The sequence below is a fragment of the Neopelma chrysocephalum genome, unplaced genomic scaffold, assembly GCF_003984885.1.
Source record: "Neopelma chrysocephalum unplaced genomic scaffold, ASM398488v2 Primary Assembly neopelma1_88, whole genome shotgun sequence".
In the NCBI taxonomy this organism is placed as follows: Eukaryota; Metazoa; Chordata; class Aves; order Passeriformes; family Pipridae; genus Neopelma; species Neopelma chrysocephalum.
In genome coordinates, this window is record NW_020897750.1 from 4,097,866 (window position 1) to 4,117,519 (window position 19,654).

Genomic DNA, 19,654 nt, shown 5'->3' on the forward strand with positions numbered 1-19,654 from the left:
TGCAAAGAGAAAGCTGGGGGTAATTTTTGTGCTAATTAAAAAAGCAGATTTCTTACCCAGCCTAATTACAGAAGACTCTGCTCCTTGCACCTTCTCTCTCCCAAACCAATACGCTGGTAGCAGATCACGCCTTTTAAGACAAACCTTTCACTTCGTGGGTTTTGGGGTTTGTTTGGGGTTTTTTTAAGCATCTTCTTATAAGACCTACATGCCCAGACTCAGGACTGTGCCCGCTTATTTAACACATAGAGCCAGATCCCAGCGAGACTACTGCTTCCCACCACCTTTCCAGGGCACATTTTCCCAGGAGGAGCCAAAGAAAAGACAGTCATGTTTCAGAGATGCCAAGCAGGCCCTAGCTGACCAAGTCCCCTCAGCACAGCTGAGTCCGTCAGCGAGGCTGAAGTCCTCGCCTAAAAACTGTCACCTGGATAAAGCCCAAAGGAAGACAGGCGGCTTAGAAGAAAAGTTTTTTTTTTAAATGGTAGTTTCCTTCAGTCTCTCCCTCCTCCCTACTGTGGTCTACCTGGCAGTTGAGAAAAAGACATTTGCAGTCAGAAATCACAGTTTTCAGTGCTAACTGCACTTCTCAGTCATGAAACAGCACAGACCATCCTGCCTTCCTGATTTCTCCAGCAACCTGCAGACAAGACCAATTGCTTGATGCAATACTGGCTGCTCTTTCACAGTAGGAAAATATTTCTGTCCCTAGACTTAGAAGATTTGAGAGCTCCAAGGAACAGACTGATTAACATACAGACATTTTGTGCAAGTGTACCAATCACATTTGTATTATAGTAACAGAGACACTATCACCAGAATAATAATGAGAGAAATTATTATAATAATTTGCAGCCCATTCAACATAAGAGAGCCTTTTAAAAAGACAAGTAGACTTACAACAATAAATTTTCATCCAGTACTATTGAAATTACTGGACATGCCAATCAAAATCCTATACTGATAGTGCTAATATTCTGAGGCATAGCTTTATATAATACTATTACTGGTCTTAGCTGTCACTGGCAGGAGAAACGCTGACAGCTTCTCATAACAGGCATTTATGAAACACATGGATGGTCTTACAGCTGGTGACCGAAGGAATTACCCTGCCTCTCCCTGCAGGAAAGCCGATTTCACAGAAGACCAATCTTCTGTGAAAACTTCTCCTCACACTATTGTGTGCTATCCTCATCAAGGGAAGTGCTTCCAAACAGTTTAAAGCCTTTTAATTGAGCCCTCTGCATGGAAACATGCCCAATATCTGCATTGCAAATGAAAACAAAAGGGTTTATTTCCTCCACTTTTCTGGAAAGATCTAGACCATTCTCCACTTCAGAACTCTGGCTGTGACTGGGAGACAACAGAAGAACCCTTATGTGTCTTTGTGCATCTGGGAGCCCTGCATGTTCCCTCACTGACTCACCTCCTCCAAATGGTGCCCATATAACCCTGCGGATGGATTTCACCCAATCCTCCATGTCATTCTGCGTGCTCGCCATAAGGAGGTACGTCTCATGATTAGCTGTCATCCGCTCTCGGTCTCCTCCTGCAAGAGAAGATAATTGCACTTAGAAACCTTTTTGTTTTCCTGCCCAGCCAAGCTCCTGCCAGTCTGGCTGCTGGAAGCACCGACAGTGGCTCCACAGCAAGCAGACATGGATACTCTGCAGTGGAGTGTTTATCGTCAGACATGGCATGAAAAGAAGGTCCTGTAAGTACATTCCCCATCAGACAGTGAGAAGCTGTCATGCTTCCAAAAGGAAATGAGAGGATAAATGTCATCAGTAAACAAAAACAGCCCCATGCTGTTCCAAGAACCACAGGGGCCCACACTAATCTGTAACTTGATATATCCACTGGAAATTCTGCAGTAGTTATTGTACCATGGAGGAGAGAATAAATGCAGAGACAGATAAGGGTGCTTTGAACAAGTGGGGATGACTCCACTCTTATTTTCAGGAACACAATGTGTCACATTCATAGCAATAACATTTGATACACCCAAGTGCTGCTGTGGCTCTCTAAGGAGAAGGCAGCCGACACTTGCAGCTGACATGGTACAATCCGCTGCCTTGGACGGGTCTGAGGATTAGATTAAAAGGGAACACTGCCTTATTTTCCTTTATTTAAAAGATGGGCCCACACTAAGAAGGTCAAAACCAGCACTTGGCTTGCCACAGCTCCAGGTTTTCAGACTTGTACTCCTGCTTCACTTCCATTCTCACGGATACTGTGTTGGTGCAAGAACACATGGATATTCAAACCACCTTTCCAGGCAGAAGGGCAAATCCTTCCAGAAGGAGAGTGGCATTTTGAAGCCCTTTCACTGAGCCAAGGGCAGGAACATGCACTTTACACACAAATGCAGTGCACTTAGAAATCCTGTGAGCCCTGTGTTCATCTCATTCCAGCTTCTTACATTCCCATTTTTTATCCTAGTCATATCTAAAGTAAACACCTTTGTTCATTACACCAGGAATACTGCTCCTGGAAGGTTTTCTGAAGAGTGCCCTGCTTAGTGCTGGGCATAGAAAACAGCTATGTTTCTAAAGAGAAATTTCTCAAGGGCTGGAAAATCCAGTCATGACTTCCTGGCACAACCGTTCGGAATGAACCTAGTCCTACAGTCCATGCTTTACAGAATTAGGGCACACAACTGTAAGAGAGACTTAACTGAAAAGTTAACCTTTAAACTTGCAAGTTTAAACCTGATAAATGCAAAAGTCAGATTTTCCTAGACATGGGCAGATTGTACAGAAGACTTATTCTTAAGGTTTACATCATTACTCAAAACTTAAATTTGAACTTGGAGGTAAACAGAGACTCTTTTTCCACAGTCAAAATACAGCCATTCCATACAGTATATTCCCAAAAATTACTTCCAAACAAGTAATTACCAATACATTTTAGACTATACCACAATTTAAAAGTCTAAAGAACACTGATTTTTTTCTAAGACACAGTAGGAACCAACCTATTTTTAATGTCAACACTAGAGAAATATCAAGATGAGTTAAACTGCTGGTTGTTTTTTTTAAATTATTTCAGTAACTAGCACAAGCATGGTACAAAACATGGATCTTACTTCTACTTTATGTTCCATTGTTTTTACCTTTCAAGAAGTGGAGGATAAGGGTATGGGGACAGGGAAGCATTACCATCCCAAACAGTAGCACTCCTCATCAACCCTGCCCAGAACAAAACAAGAGTCTGGAAATTCACTCCCCATTTTTATCTTTTACATAGCCATCTTGACCAGAAGGAGGATGGATCTCTCATTCAAGCACAGAGAGGAGACACATCATTGTAAACGGTTTACTTAAACTGGCCTAGTTTACATATCACCTAGAGTTTTTATCCTGAAAAGGCCAAAAAATAAAGATAAAATCATAAAATCTCAATATCTTGTCACAGCTATTAAATATAATAGTAATAAATAGAGTATAGAGAAAAACCATGTGCCATAGTTGAGTCCTTTTTGTGGCTGATAAATACTGGAAAAAATATTTCTCTTGTCATATTGTACTGTAGCTTCTTTTCATTTTAATGGACAAGGATCCTGTGAGATGTCATACAAAAAAGAACAAAAAATATGCATACACCTAATACACATCAGATCCAGGAATAAAAAAAAATGGTGATGTGATCCTCTTACTAAAGAGACAACAAAAAAGATGACACGTGATGGTCCTCCTCTCACATGTCTCTCAGATCACTCCATATTCTTTTAATAGCCTGCACATTTAAATTCAGCAGATTATGTAGTATTTACTCAACAGATTATGTAATATTTACCAAGTTATCACGTTATGACAAATTGCAGGGTGTTCTCCACATAGACTGGATTAATCCCAGAAGTCTGGCTAGTTCATTTATAGTGTGAATTCCAGAGCAGTAATTTAAACGAACTCAGATAAACACCCACTCAGCCAGTACACAATCAATCTGTGTTTAATTTTGCAGAGAAGGAAAGCATAATGTGCGGTTACACTACCTTGTTATGAGAAAGCAAAGCTTTCCCAGCAGAAGGAGCTTCATCATTTTATAGCAATTCTAGATCTGTCTACTTTGTAATTCAATTCCTTTCTTTCAAAACACGATATTAAATCTTGAAGGGTTCTCCTACTTGTGTATTAAATGTAGTTATTATTCATTAACTAGAGCCTCAATAGAAGATTTTGGGGGATACAAGAGCACTTGGATGTGTGTTTTAGTGCAAGTGTTAATTTTCAGTGGGACTATGTTTTACGTACAAAATTAACGAGATCGGGGGACAGACAAGAAGAAACGACCATGATTCGGGAAAGAGTCATCTCAGATAAAAAATACCAGAAACCAAAACTGGAATTAGAAGGACCTCTCTGAATCTTCAGTAGGTCTGCAGGACACTTCTGAAAGACACTGATTAACGTCTCAACTTTTTTTTTTCCTATTAATACTATTGTTATGATTTTAATGAAGCATGAGTAGATCACAATCTCCAAAAATCAGACATCTATTCATACCACAGATACCAGCATTAAGTACATCAACTTGAAAATGGTGCTCACTGCATTCGCAGTCCAAGAAATGCCTAAGCCTGTGTGCTGTGGCCTGCTTGTGAACAGCCAGCTCAAGGGGCTGGAATATGAACTCCACCTTTTTTTCCCATCTTTTTCCCTTTGTTACTTTACAGGTGTCACAGGACCTGAAGGGAGCAGAACCCAGGATACCTGACCAAAGAAGTTGACTCTGGTATGTTCAAGATGAAAAGCTGCTGTTTACAGAACTGATGTGTACATCCTGTTTCTCCAGCCCCTGGTAGCAGCCAAAACTAATTGGATCTATACTCTTTGGAGTCTCAAAACCACAATGTACCACCCCACCCTGTTGTTCCTGCAGCCCTGACCAATCCCTAATCTGTTTTGTTTTCTTGGCAGCATCAGAAATGTATTCCTATTTATTCAAGAAATTTATGCATAACATCCATTTGGAGGGGAGACGCCGGAACAGCACTGTACCATGATGAACCTTCCACTGTGAACAGGTCAGATTTCTCCTCCTGCCCCTTTGGCACCAGCAATGACCTAGAGGTGCCCAGTGTTCCATCCTGTCCTTGCCTGCTGGGGGGGGTGGGGTGGGGCTCGGTGACCCACAGGCTGATGTTGCCACCGAGCCACCACCCCTCCGGTACCAGCCAGGCCAGGGATTTTAAGAACTCTTGCCAGCACCCGGAAACAATAATAAAAAAAGAAAAAACACCCGCTCACAATTAAAATATGGAGAGGTCAATTCCTGCTGGGACCCACTCCGCAGGGGAAAAGAGAGGGCACAGCCCGCGCTCGCTCATGCAGCACCACACCACACACTCGGAGAGGCACCAAGAGGCGGAGACTGCGTTTAAGGGGGATTGTTTCCTGAACGAAGTACCAGGCTCGACAGCTCTCCAGCTTTTTTATCGCCCAGCAATTAAATGAGAACGCACAGACATTTTGGCATTCAGCTGGGAGGGAAAAGGGGGGGGCGGGGGGGGAGGAGTCGTGAAAGGTGTTTTTACTTCGGAGATTCTTCCTGTCTCACCCAACACGTTTCCTTTACCTGGACGCACCAAAGCTAAACTCAGAATGAAACACTGCCTTGTCCGTTTAAAAGCATCTTGGATTTCTTGCAAACAGTAGCTCCAGCATTCTTGAGAATGGAATGCGAAAGGATTAAATTCATACCAACTGTTTAAAAGAGAACTTTCTCCCAGGAGGGACATCAAAAACTAGGATTAATCTGATTTTTCTGAGCTGAGAATGTCATGGCCAACCTCACAAGAATATTCACACTCCAACGAAAAAAAAAAAATGGGGAGCAATTTCGAAGTGAAACAGTTCCCTACTCCCTTGTGCAGTTCTCTTAGCCACAGCTGCTGTCCTAGCCACGGTTTCTGAAACCCTTACTCTCAGCTTGGGAACTGAAAAAATATGAAAAGCAGATTGACTTTACAATTGAACCAACTGGGGTTTTTTTTAGAAACGTCCTCCTGCTTAGATGCTTCACAATTGTTTCCTCAGGAAAATGCTAAATAGTAAAATTTTAGCCTTCTGATATTTCAGATGAATACACTAAATGCACCTCTAGTATCCAAACAGAAACTCCTGGCTACTCATCACGTCACAAAAAACCATGCCATATACTTACAAAAAAACTTAGGAGGTGATATTCATTAATTTCTTAAAATCTTGCCTTTGGAATCCTTTGTTTACTTTCTACTCCACCCTGTTTTCACTTTCTTTTCTTTTTTTTTTTTAAGCTTGTATTTTAAATAGTCTGGCTGTGACATGATCTGAAATTCTCTTCCAGCTACTGTTCATCAACATATTTCTGCAGCACACGTGCAGTGAACAACACTGCCCTCTTCTCCCACACCTCCCTGTATCACCTGAAGCCTTACAGCTGCACCAGCCTTTAAGGTAGAAGAGCTGCACCTTATAAAACCAATACTCCATATAAATTGTTTGCCACTCAGAAATGTGCTCATCTGTGCTTTGCACAAATCTTCCAAGTGCAGCTCGATGTAGAAGTGCCATCTTCATGTGCAGTGAAGTAGGCATGCTCTTCTCTGTTGAGGTGTATGTAACTTCTTGTTCCTAATCAGGACTCCAGTTAGTATTTCTTCACAAGCAAAACACCAGTAATTATGATAGAATCCATGACTCTTCCATTACACTTTGGGTTCTTAAATTTTCCCCCTTTTCTGCAAATGAACTTCACATTAAGTGACATATTTAACTTATTTGTCTGTGAGAATCCACTTGAATTTCCTCTATCAACTTTCATTTTACAGCATGTGTATTCAGACTTTTTAATCTAAAGCAGAAAGCATTTCTGCAAGCTGTAGAGCATATCAGAATATCAGAGAACAAGATGAACAACCTTATTCTTTTTTTTCCTAATGAAACTCCTTGTTGAAGAACAAAGCAGAAATTATGATTACCCAACCTTGATAGTAACATAACACTAACCACTGCTGCTTTAAGCACAGAAGTCTGACTTGACATACTGATGAGCTACTAAAAGACAGTTCAAATTCACATGTATGTCTTTCACATAACCAACACTGGCAACTATGGGATGCATCTTCCCCAAGTGACATAAGGAACTGTTAAACTTATAATCAGCCCGATTTTAATGAAACATAAGAACTCCTCTGCTGGGCACTGCCTATGCCCGTGGACCCTGTGCACCCTGAGTCTGATGAAAACCATGCGTAGGTGTCTTTCAAGGACGATTTGGGTTCCTGCACTGGGCTGATATGGGACAATTTGTCCTTCAAACTGCCCTCAAACTGTTAGATGAGTTTAAACACTAAAGTGTTTTTAATTCATTCCAGCTGGGCCAGTGGAAAAACCTAACTGCAAAAAGCTTGGTCAGAGCACAGGTTGAAATTTGCAAAGTCAAATGAAGGAGCTGCTCCAGAATGCAGTTGTATTTTAATGAGATTTTAATGTCTTATTGGCTTTGGGATTCATTGAGAAACCTTTGTTCAGAGCAAGTGAGAATCTGTGTTGAAGGCTTAGACCGCTGCATCTCACACGGCCAATTTAAAGATCAGAAAGAGACAAAGCTACTTAAAACCTGCCACGTTTTTGAACTGCGCATACTGCTTGCTAAGCACTGCAGATGTGCTGGTGGAGAGAAGGCCAGGGCAATGAATTTTTGCATATCAGCTGGAGACTTCTGATGATGCAGCATGGAGCTTGCAGACAGGAGCTGTGTGTATCTGTTTTTTCTGTTCTTCTGTTTGTTTATTTATAATTCTTAAAAGCTTCTTTATTCATGCTTGGTAATAGCTCCTGCTCTTCCAGACCATGTAAAACTTGACCAAGAATTTACAGCCTTCCTTTACTTCAACTGGGATGAAAAAAGGATACATAGACCAAGTTCAAATGAAAAAAGGAGTACAAAGCCTAAGTTCAAGTCACTGCCTCCTTTTTCTTTTACTACAAAGTTAAGGTAGCCTGGAGAACCAAATTCTTAATGATCATGCAAAAACTCATGTCAGAAAGGACAGCCCACACTGTATGATGTTCAGAGCCAAATATTCTGTATTTACAGGAGCTTCAGCGCTACTTCTGAATTGAGTGTTACAGCATATAAACTGTATTACAGCATATAAGCTGTATCTTCTCACCAGAAGAGACCTGCTCCATGGAAAGCACACAGAATATCGTTGTATTTTCCGACAATACTCAACCTACTTACATCTTTCATGGTGCAGCTTCACTAAAACATATCTATATCGTGAAGGAGGAAAGATGTCCATGGATTGCAGATGTGATATTGGACTTTGTGAAACTGAAAATCAACCAGGGAAGCTAAGACCAAGGGAGGCGGGGAGCAAAGAGCTTGAACTTGGAGTTTGAAAGAGAGCATGCTGGAAAGGTCTCTTAAGAGACATTATAAGAGCCACCAGTGATGGAAACCCCAAAAGCCAAGGGAAGTAGAAAACCAGCACTATGCTAGGCTGCAGTAAGGAAGTCACAGGCTCCTTGCCTGCTAAATAATCAAATCCTAAAATGCTCAACTTTTTTATCTTTCTCTGAGCTCCCCAGATGGGAAACTGAACGAACAACCTGACAACTCTCATTTCATTTCATTCAGATACACAAAAACCACTGTCCAACTTAAAATAAAGGGATTTTGGCAATGATGGCTTATCATCTTAGCTTATTATTTGATGACCCCTGAGATTTTAGGATCCATGTTTTGAAGACCTTTGTGACAAAACTGAGCACACAAACTTGTTCCTGGAAAAAATAATTAAGCTAATAAATTAAAATATTATCACAACTGTAGCAGTTCTTAGTATTTCATCAGAAGAATACTACATAGTTGCATTACCTCTAAAGCCTTGCTGACAGGTAACAGATTAGGTCAAGGGAGACATACAAATTACAATTTCATTTACAATTTCCTAGGACTCTCCTATTATATCTGATGTTCTTATTGGCCTCAGGGCTGCTTCGTCTTCTAAAAAAGGACACAGACATAGCCAGAGATACACTTGCAACACCTAGGTGTTTTAATTGACTAATACTACCACCACTGAGAAATCTCAGCTTTGAAATACAGTTATCAAACCATTTTTTTACTACCAAACCGTATCAGCTGCACCATTTAATTTCTCTCTTCACAAAGAACTAACACATTTTCCTAAAGACGGAATTAAGTAACTGCGAACAAGTCAGTACGAAGGTACTGCTTTTTAAATACTTCAGTACAAATACCATTTTCTGTTGCTCATATCCAAGCCAATCTTTGGCATTAATAATCTTGAACAGTTTTCTGCACTAAGGGTGTATTGTTTGGGGGTGGGGTGAAGCATATAAGCTTTTCAACATAAAGGCTGCAGCCTCATTTAAGTGCTAAATGCCAAAAGACTGCTCAAACAAGTACATTCCCTGGTGGGCATTGTGCTCCAGCACAATTTCCCCACTTGCAGAATGCCTGGAAGACAGCAGGGCTTTTTCAAGAGAATGAGCTGTTTTCCTGAAGCACTGAACCAGCTGCTGCTGGATACCTGAAATCAGGCTCAGGAAACGGATTCCTCACGTGTAACACAATGAATTCTCTGTCCAGGTAGGGTCTCTTCCGTGCCACAGGGCTGCAGCCATAGCACATCTGTCCGTAAGAGTAAATTTAGTGTTTTGCAAAATAAAAGCATAAAATCAGTGCTGTGTTTAAGCGTTTTGGGCATTGCACAGCTATAATTATTGCTTAAATATCTGAGCAAAAAACTGTGATGCCTGCTAAACAGAAGTTATAATTGCATCAGAGATATCATTAATGAGGAAAAGAGGTGTGAATTCAAACCATCCCTCATACAATAGAAGAGCTCTGATTTTTTCAGAGCACTTTAATCTTTTCAGGCATGTCTCATTCTTCCCTCCCACTTTTGCTGCCCTTCCTTTATTCCTAGTTTAAACTTCTGCTGTGCTTCAAACAGATGACTTTTCGACCTCATCCTTAGCTACAGAACCCAAGTGCTACCTATGTTGTAGAGTCTGTTCATCCTACACTTCCCTGTCACTAAGGTGTTGGTACCAGCACAGCTCACTTGTCTCTTGCAATGGAATTTCAGGGGGGCTTTTTGTTGTTTGTTTTTTATTCAGAAGATGTGAAAATATAAATAAACAAAAAAACCCAGAGATTGGCCATAAGAAATCTACTCCTCTGTCCTTCATAACTACGATTTGAGACATACAAAATATTGATCCAGTTATATAAAAAAAACACTGCATGCCACACCTGTCTATATACATGTACAGTGCTATTACAGTGCCCTATTTTCACAACTTCAACTATAAAGAATTTTCCCCTGAAATTATGAGTCCAAGAAAGTAAAAATCAAGCAGAGTCTTGCCTAATGCCATAAACCATTAAAAACATACTGTAGCTTTTTTAGTTAAAACTTGTACACACAGATGATACCAAATTGTCAAGGCTTGTTTCCTGGGGACAGAGACAAGACAGATTTGCTTTCTTAAATACAGCTTGGTTCCTTACAGACAGCAGAACTCCTAAAGCAAACAACATAAAGAGAAGAACATGAGTTTTTCAGTGACCTGTGAAGGAAGGAGTCTGAGGATCACATAAGGTCAAACATTAGTGGTAGTGCGAGGATTAGTGGACAACTTCACTGTTACCTGTTGTAACTAATTTAGTCTAAGAGAAAAGAATAAATACAAATTATTATAGCAAACATATTTTCTCTGTCATACATGACACACCTTAAAGATAAATTACTGTCATCAGAGAGTAAGAACCTTCTCTGAAGTGTCTCAAATTGGACACCAAAATGACCATGTTACTTGAAATTTGGCTCATCTCCAAGTTCATTTTAGACTAAGTCCCTGCAAATGTAGTTCCATCTCCACTTCTGGGGAGAGAAGGGAAAAAGCCCCATGCAGTTGCTGGTGTAAAAAGATGCTTTAGAAGAATTTGACTGCAAGTACTCCGTTTTGGCAAAAAGCAAGATCCTGGAGCTATTGCTGCTGGAGAAATGGCTGCCCTGTGCTACTAAATGCTTTCTTTGCTTTTCAGCCTCTCATCATGAATTGCACTGAAGTGCAAACACTCAACTTCAAATGGATTTTTTCGAAAGGTCACTTCCACAACACATATTTGTATGGCATTTGATCTAGCAGGAATTTAAAACTTCTGATGATTTTAAGAATAGAAGGATCAATACCTGAATGGAAGTCCTCCAGTGTAAATTCACCTAGGGACTGGGAGGACTTACCTATATACACTGGCATGTGAACTTTAGGCTGCAAAGCCAGCATGTCAATATGTCAAGCCAAGGTTGTCCTCAGAGACTAACAAGAACGACATTCAAAGCACATGCTCCTTCAGCTCTCAGCATTTACTCATTAAGATCTCTGTTCCTCATGAATATGGAATATCTGAGCCTTCAGCAGGTACAAATCAAGACGCTCTTTTATCAGTCTAAACATGCTCTTGTGTGCACAACACAGGGTAGGGAATTAACTCAGCACAAAACAGCTACATTCATGTGGTATTTCTCTAGGGAGGCCAGCCAAAAAGAACTTTGATCAGGAGGTAACTATCCGGTATCCCAGGATAGTGAATTGTGGCTAAGCCATAACTTCAGACAGTCTTTGAAGTTCTGTCTCATACAGTGGCCTATGGCCACTACTGACAAGTACAGTGATCTGCCAAACACAGAAAAGGTTGTATGCCTTCTAATTTTACAGACAATTATTTTGTAAACAGAAAAGATAATGTGTTTCCAACAGCTTCCAAGAAAAGCAGTTTCCCTTCTCCAACAGGAACTGATCGTACTCCTCTCTACTTCTGGACATGGTGCTTTCCACTCTGCACTAGGTTAGGCCCAAACACAAAAATATTTAATTTCTCCAGAGAGCAGTCAGTTATTTTAGCTCACATCTGACTTTAAATTTGATCACAGATAAAAATAATAGCTCTTTGTGGCACACCAAAACCAAAAGGATGCAAATGCCCTAAATGAGCAAGTACATATTATGCTTTCACATAATTTCACTGTAACATTTAATAATGCAAAGTCATGTTTTAGCAGTTTAGTTACTAAATCAAGAATAAGTTATTCAATAAAATGTGGGCCAATAGACATATGCAGAAGACAATTACCTCATACAGTGTTAAGTCTCAGCATAAGACAATCTTGCTTATCTAAAGTAGCAGGAGATTGTAGTTGTCAGTTCAGGACATTTGTTCCACAGCTCATCTAAAATCAACCATCTCCAGGAACACTGTGCCTCTTAGCACTATTTTGGGATATCAATGCAATATTAACTCGAACAAAAATGTGCCACTTAAGGAATTATCAGCTCAACTCTCCAGTCCTTTGGACATTTCAGTCTATGAAATGTCTAATTCAAACACAGCTTTCATGTGGAAAGAGCCATCAAACACCAGTTATCTGAAAAGCACAAACAGAGCTCAGTGTTCTGTACATCTCCATACCCTGCCACAGAGCAGAATGAACAGAAACCTCATTTTAGCTTTGTTTTGTTGTATTTATGACACAGAAAGATAGATGATGATAATATGGTCTGCATTTCCCTTCTCATTCATGAGCACAGAATGACCCCAGAGTGAATTTACTTCTAATCTGGGTGGGCCTTTACCTTCACCTCGACGGCTGGAGCCTGTACATCACAGGATGTCTTTTTCCCACAGAGATCATTTGGGTCTCGTTTCTGGCAGTGCATGCTAACACAAAGTGCTTGCAAGGAGAAACCCAGTATATTTGGAAGTACAGCTGTTTAAAGGACATATATGGGATGAAATGCTAACTTGGTTCACCATACAGAAAAAATGTAAAATGTGTAATATTCATACATTTTTAAAGCTCAACCTTGTACAAAGGAAAGGCTGTCTTGTGTCTACTTGCCATTTGTTTGAAACACGGGAAGAGGACTGTTGATGAAGCAAGACTCCTGCCAGCCACAGACTTGTCTCTGACAGGTGAGGATGGCCCCTCCTTCCCTCTATGCTTAGACTTATTCAACTTCTCACACAGAAGAAATCCACAGAAACCGTGACACACATAACAAAGTCAAAAACTGTCTGGGAACCGCAGGCACAGCAGCAGCATGCACAACATGGGAAATGCTCTTTGTGGGTCCACTCCTTCTTAAAAGAAATACCAACATTTTTTCAGTCCCAAAATTTAAATAACACCTGTGGACTGATGCCATCGGTATGAATGAGAAAACAGTGCCCAGATGCAAGCAAGTGGGCAAGGGGGGGATATGACATGGAACTCCAGTAGTAACTGTTTAGCTTAAAGGAAATTTGTTTATTGTTTCTTACATCTTCTCACTCACAAGTACACCACTGGGCTAGTCAGAGAGAGCCCATGAAAGATCTGAGGCCAGTCACAGGCTTAAGTGGTTTCAGGGCTATTGTGAACCAGTGGAGCTTCAACTCATACCACCTTCTTATTCCATCTGAGAACAATTCACAGATGTGCTCCTAAAATACGCTTTTGAGGAAGGAGATGATAGTTAAATGTAACTAGTGCACTCCTTTTATGGCAAAGAAGAACTGCCAGTGTGTGATTCATCTGAGCTACCGTTCCAGCCTGTCCTAGGGTGAGATGATTCACGCTGCGGAGATACCACTTCTCTTCTGAGTGTTCATGTAGACACACTTCCATTGGCTTTCTTTGATAGTTTATGGACATTGCATGTGAGTCTGTGTGTGTACAGAGAAGCTTTAAGGGTCCATTTCTAATGCAAATGTTCACACCTTGTTCCCTGGGCTGCTCTGGACTGCATGCCAGCTGTCAGGCACGCACAGGTGAGGACTTTAAGAAGTATTAGCATTTCTTTCATGGCTGCTGGTTGAAAATATATCCCTGAAGTATTTACAAATCATTTACCTATTAAGAAGTATCAGTAAATCTACAAAGTAAATAAACTGCAATTAAGCAGAAAAAGTTATTCAAGAGACTTGCTTTTCCCACTAGGAAAGAAAGAAAAACTTCATATAGTAAAGTCATGGCAGTGCATGATAAACCTGAGAGGCAACCAGTTGGCACTTCTGATTTTGGCACAGGATTATTGGCAAATTTCTGTACATCAGTGAAAGGATTCAAAATCTGACAATGGGAAAGACAACAAAAATGCATCCATGACAACCTGGACAACATCAAAGCCATGCACTCAGCAGACACCAGCTAATACTGAAGAGACAGCATCTGCCCTTCAGGTAATCACCGACCCTTTCAAGAAACACAAAGCCTGAACTAGGAAAAAGTTATAAGCTTGGGATAAGGACCTAATGATGACATACAAATACCTTGTGCTGACAAAAGAGGAGACAGGAATTTAACTGTCATCAGTTCCTTTGCAAAATTTACTGTTCATAACCACTACGTGCACTGTAAACTGTGCACTGTAAACTGTGCACTATAAAGAAGTTGGTACAATTTTCTGATGTCCTCACAAAACAATAGAAGAGCGTGTTAATGTTAGCTGGAAGTCAGACAAAAAGATTTCACTGAAGTTTAACAAGATTCTCTAGCTACGTTGAAAGCTGAAAAATTATTCAATAGTAAGTTATGATCTTTCGATGGATTCTTTAAAATTCTGTCTTATAATTAGACTAAGTTTCTAAATTCAACAGAAGGGTAACTCATTCACTGACAGGTTACTATTCACGAAGGATGTTATTCCCATATGGAGGGTATGGAACACTTTTTTTAGGTGTGCTGAAGAAAGACACAGCAAGCAACTGTCCTCACACCATGCAGCATAGATGGCAGAAGATATTTTTAGAAGAACAGGAACAAAAAAAAAATGTAATATAAAAGTCAGTAAAAGATAAACATTTACCAGTAAGATTACTAAATGCATCACCAAGATTCATCACCTATTCAAAATACAGAGCCATCTACAGGATCCCATATCAAGTTGTACATGGTAGTTGTCAAACCCTGAGAGATTTTTTGGAAAGGTGACTCTGGTATCTTAGAAAGACTCTCAGTATCAGTGGCACAGCCTGAACTGGCAAGTATCAGAAAGTTTGTGAGAGAACCAGCTCTTGTAAGGTTTCCCACATTAGGTCTTCTGATAGGGACATAAATTCTGATGCTTATCCAAGCTGAACTGCTGAGTCCCTCTAAAGTGTGCCGAGGCACTTATCGTAGGGAGAAAGGGAGGCTGCCCTCAAGAGCAGGCTGTTTTTAGGCAGCACACCCTGAGTAGGGGCAGAGCTGCACCCCCAAGAGCTGAGCAGAAATCCCAGGTAAGCCTGACACAGGGCTTTAAATTATTTCCTCAAGTACTTTATGGTATAGCCAACAGAGGTCAGACAAAGAGAAGTTCCCCATATTACTGAAAGTGGAGTCACTCCTCCCATGTGCCCCAGAAACACCTCAAATTTTACTGGATGCTGTGGTCAGACACAACGTGATTAAGACTGCAGTTGGAAATCATGCCCTCCCTTGGAGTTTTCTCTCCAAAATCATAAAATCAACTGGGTTGGAAAAGACCTCTGAGATCATCAAGTCCAACCCTTGATCCAACACTGCCATGGTTACCAGACCAAGGCACTAAGTGAAGTGCCACATCCAGTCTCATCTTAAAAACCTCCAGGGACGGTGAATCCACCACCTCCCTGGGCAGCCCATTCCCACGTCTGGTTACTCTCTCTGTAAAAAATTTCTTCCTAATATCCAACCTAAACCTCCCCTGGCAGAGCTTAAGACCGTGCCCTCTTGTGCTACTGCTGGTTGCCTGGGAGAAGAGACCAACGCCCACCTGGCTACATGGTGAATGAAACACTCGCTTTGGCTCTGGCTTATGCACTCACACAGAGCTAAATTCTAAGTTTGCTACCTTGCCCAGGGCCAAGAACAACAGCAGCCTTAGAGCAGTCTGTGGGAATGGCTGCAGTTTGAGGGTCTCCCTGCTCCTATGTGGAGATCCAGTGCAACCAGTTCACATCAAACTCTTCTCTGAAGGGCTGCTTGGCCTGTGCCAGGAGATGCAGAAGTACTTTTCTGTGTACCAGTATCTACTTAGGTTTTCAAAATGAAAAATGAAAAGTGCAAAGGAAAATACTTGAAAGATCATGCTTATATGAGACCCAACCATGTGTTGCCCTTGCAGTGCAATTTTCACTTCCTTTCAAAGAATTAATCTTCAAAACATCGCTGTGATCCTTTGAAAGCATACTTCCCCTGTCACTTTGCAAACCATCAAGAAAATAAACTGGATACAAACTCACTTTGAATGTTCAAGTATTTAAGCAAATTCCCTGGAACTGTGTTCTCTGTGTTTCCTTCTGTGATTATTCTACTGTAAAAACATTTATTGATCACAAGGTGAACAGGAACACATTTCCCATAACACATGCTACATTCTGAGGTTATAAGCACAAATGTTCATGAAAGAACTACACAGTAACTTTCTGTTCCATAATAAAATCTTACAGAGAGAAAAACTCAAGTTGATTATAGCTAATTAAATAGGGAAAGACGCTAAAACTTACTACAACTTAATTTTTGCAGATCAACAGATGGTCTAATCCAGTTAATCTCACCAGGTTCCTTATATATTAAATATAACATCAGCTGATGCCCAGCATTTCAAATTACTCTGTAACTGCACAACACTGAAGTGGAGAGACTAATGCTTGGCAGCCCAGTAGCTGGGGATTTTTTTGAGCAGGAAAGATTTGTTCAAAATGAATGCCATGAGAAGTGAGCTAAATGACAAAAGGATATCCTGCTCAAAAGACAAAAAGCCACATTACTCCACCCAGAGCTGCTACAGTACCCACACATGGAGAAAGAAGTGACCTGACCATGGGAGAAAGCAACTCAAACTAGGCTAAAAATCCCCACCTCGGAAGCAGGGTCCAAAATACAAGAACCAGGTTGTAAAGAGAACTGTGCTGGCTGTGACCAAGTAAAATCTCGCCTATGTGACACTTTGGGCACAGGACTTAAGGAAAAAGTCATTCATGTATTCATGCTACTCAGCCTCTGAGGAATGCTGCACTGACCTGTTGTAGTGTAAAGTTTCTGCCCAAGTCTGCAGTGCCAGGGCAGTGGGTTTTCTGCCACAATTTCTCCCTCTTTACAGTCTCTGACTATACTCACTTTTCATGCAGAATCACTCCCAGAGAATTAGGTTTTAGTCCTTGGATAGAGACTTATGAGTGGGGAAATGCCCCTTTCGATATTCAGATTTATCTGTTCTATAACTGATATGCACAGAGTAAATAAATTTAATTTACATAAAAGAACATGATGACTTCTCCTCTAATGAAGGATTAACTTTCAGTGCCATGAAAGGCATCTGGCAGCAGTAATCCATGAGCCTTCCTTCTTAGGGGCCTCGGCTACTTACAGAAATAACTTCTGTTCCAGCTGACAATACACTGACAGATCAACAAATGGATTAACGCAGTCCCAAAGGCTCACAGACTTAGCCCTGTGCCTCAGTGACCAGGTTGGTCCTTTTCTCCAGTTACTGCAGTAGTTACACTGTGTATGCCTTCACTGCCATGTAAATTTTCCAATAATCAGGCAGAGGAGAGAGGAGAAAAACCTGTTTTCCATAGTCACAGAGCTCTTTGCTACTGATTTACTCAGGAATCTCAGAGAAGTCGTGCCATTTTCCTGACCTTCAGATACTCTATTAGCAAAATAGGGACAAATGCTTGTGCCTTACTCTGCTTATTATTCTGATATGAAACACTGTTTAAATGCTGATAAAATAATTATAAATGAGACAACATCCCATGGAAGAGAAAACGAAAATGGCAGCAGGATCTAAGGGGACAGTGTAAGTTAATTCAAAACGATAGTGGAAATATAATGATACAATTAAAGTGGTAAACAAATCTAGAGGTAATGAATCAATTTATTAAACTAAATGTCACTATGCATTCTCTACCATGTAGGCATAATTCTCAGAAGAATGCCGCAAATAACTCTGAAGAATTCAAACATACCAAGATTGCAATTCAAAAAACCAATAGCAAAGTCTACCATTTAGGACTGCTAATAAGATTTCTGCAGTTTAATAGCTTTTCTCTCTAAAATAGATTTTGCTTATCCATGTAACTAAGCTTACAGACCTCTGCTCTTGACCTTCTAGGGCAATTTCCATGACTGTACTAAAATACACACTACACTCCTGGGTCTGGGACACAGATTTGTTGCCACAGAGGCTGGGTCACTGACAGGTTAATTCTCTCAGTAACTGCTTCTCAGCAAGACTCAGGTATCATGTCCAACAGCTCTGCTCCAGTATGCAGTGATAAAATGAAGGTGTTTGTTTACACATGAATGGGTGGATAGGAATGGAATCCTGTTTCTGGGGTGAAATCCTAACACACCCTCCTAGACATCAAAACAAGTCTTCCAAAGCAAAGATTCCCATTAAAAAAAAAATTCTCCTTCCGTATGGTGCTCTTTCAGCCTAAGCCCTCATTAAAAAATTAAACTCTTAGCTAAAATGGGGAATCATGTTTCCATGTTTAGAAAAGATTTTTAGCTACAACATAAAACAATTCTTTATTTGAATCCAAACAATCTGATGGAGAAGACGCATTCTAAAGAGCTCTTTTTTTTTTCCCCTTTGATGGTGCAGCTACAAGGCATCCTGACACACAGCTCAGAAGAATGGTGAGCTTGGGGCTCTCCCTTGGAACTACCTAGTCCCCACTCCAGCTCAGTTTGGCAGTCTCAGCTTTCATGTAGCTATAGCACATGGCTCTGTCCTTGCTTGCAATCCTCTGCTGCAAGCAAAGGGCTGACTCAGTTTTACAGCATGAAGGGTCCTAAGACTCTGCCAAGGAATGCCAGATGATGAGAAAATAAAGAATAGGTGCTCAGCTCGTTTTAATTCAGTATTTACATACAGGTGATAAGAGCTGCAGATAAATTATTCATGAAATACTAACTTGCTACAGTTGATTTTGCAAATAGTTTAAAAAAAGACACACAAATTAACACTTAACTTCAATAAGAAGCTAAGACAACAGCTAGGGCTCATCAAACAATGTTAATCTTGTGGCAGATAAACATAATCAAACCCTTATTTCACCTCCCATTTAACTTCTTATTTTCTCCCTACTTTTTCTGTTTCCTTCAGTGTCCCAAGCCATATAGCCCTGATCCTTCATTCCTGTTTTTCTTTTATTCATCATCCTGCCTTGTCTTACTTCCCAGGAGTAGGTCCACACACCACATACACCTACAGTGATGAGCTATGAAATACATTGGTGGACTTCCTGAAATCTGTCTGGGAAAATGCATAGCTAGTCTGAATACTGTTTTCTCATAAATGCCTCTGTTTGTGTATCCACTTAAGATTGCCAGGAGTGGAACCCCTCCATGCCAGACCAAAAATGACCATAAGCCATTACATTCAGCCACTGCTGCTTCCTAGGGAATATCCTTGGACAACGTTTGCTCAAGCAAGAAGAAAGTATTTCCCACCCTTGTGAAGGTGGAACATGCAAAAATGAAGAGGAAGGAGAAGCTACATCCACATGACACAGACGAGTGACAAATGAAGGTTTCAGGAATTGTCTGAGAGAGATGTAGGAACATACCTTCAGGCAAGAGGGAAAGTGGTGCCAGCAGGAACAGTCC

General features: G+C 40.7%; 1 protein-coding gene across 5 annotated transcripts in view; it reads right to left on the bottom strand.

Annotated features, from left to right (window-relative positions):
• The window catches only part of ARHGAP24 (Rho GTPase activating protein 24), a 175,994-nt gene that overhangs the window by 36,142 nt on the left and 120,198 nt on the right, over positions 1–19,654 (bottom strand). For all 5 annotated transcript variants that reach the window (XM_027692814.1, XM_027692817.1, XM_027692818.1 and 2 more), the window contains one exon: positions 1,427–1,549. In XM_027692814.1, the coding sequence (XP_027548615.1) occupies positions 1,427–1,549 (123 nt within the window). The remainder of the gene's footprint in view (positions 1–1,426; positions 1,550–19,654) is intronic.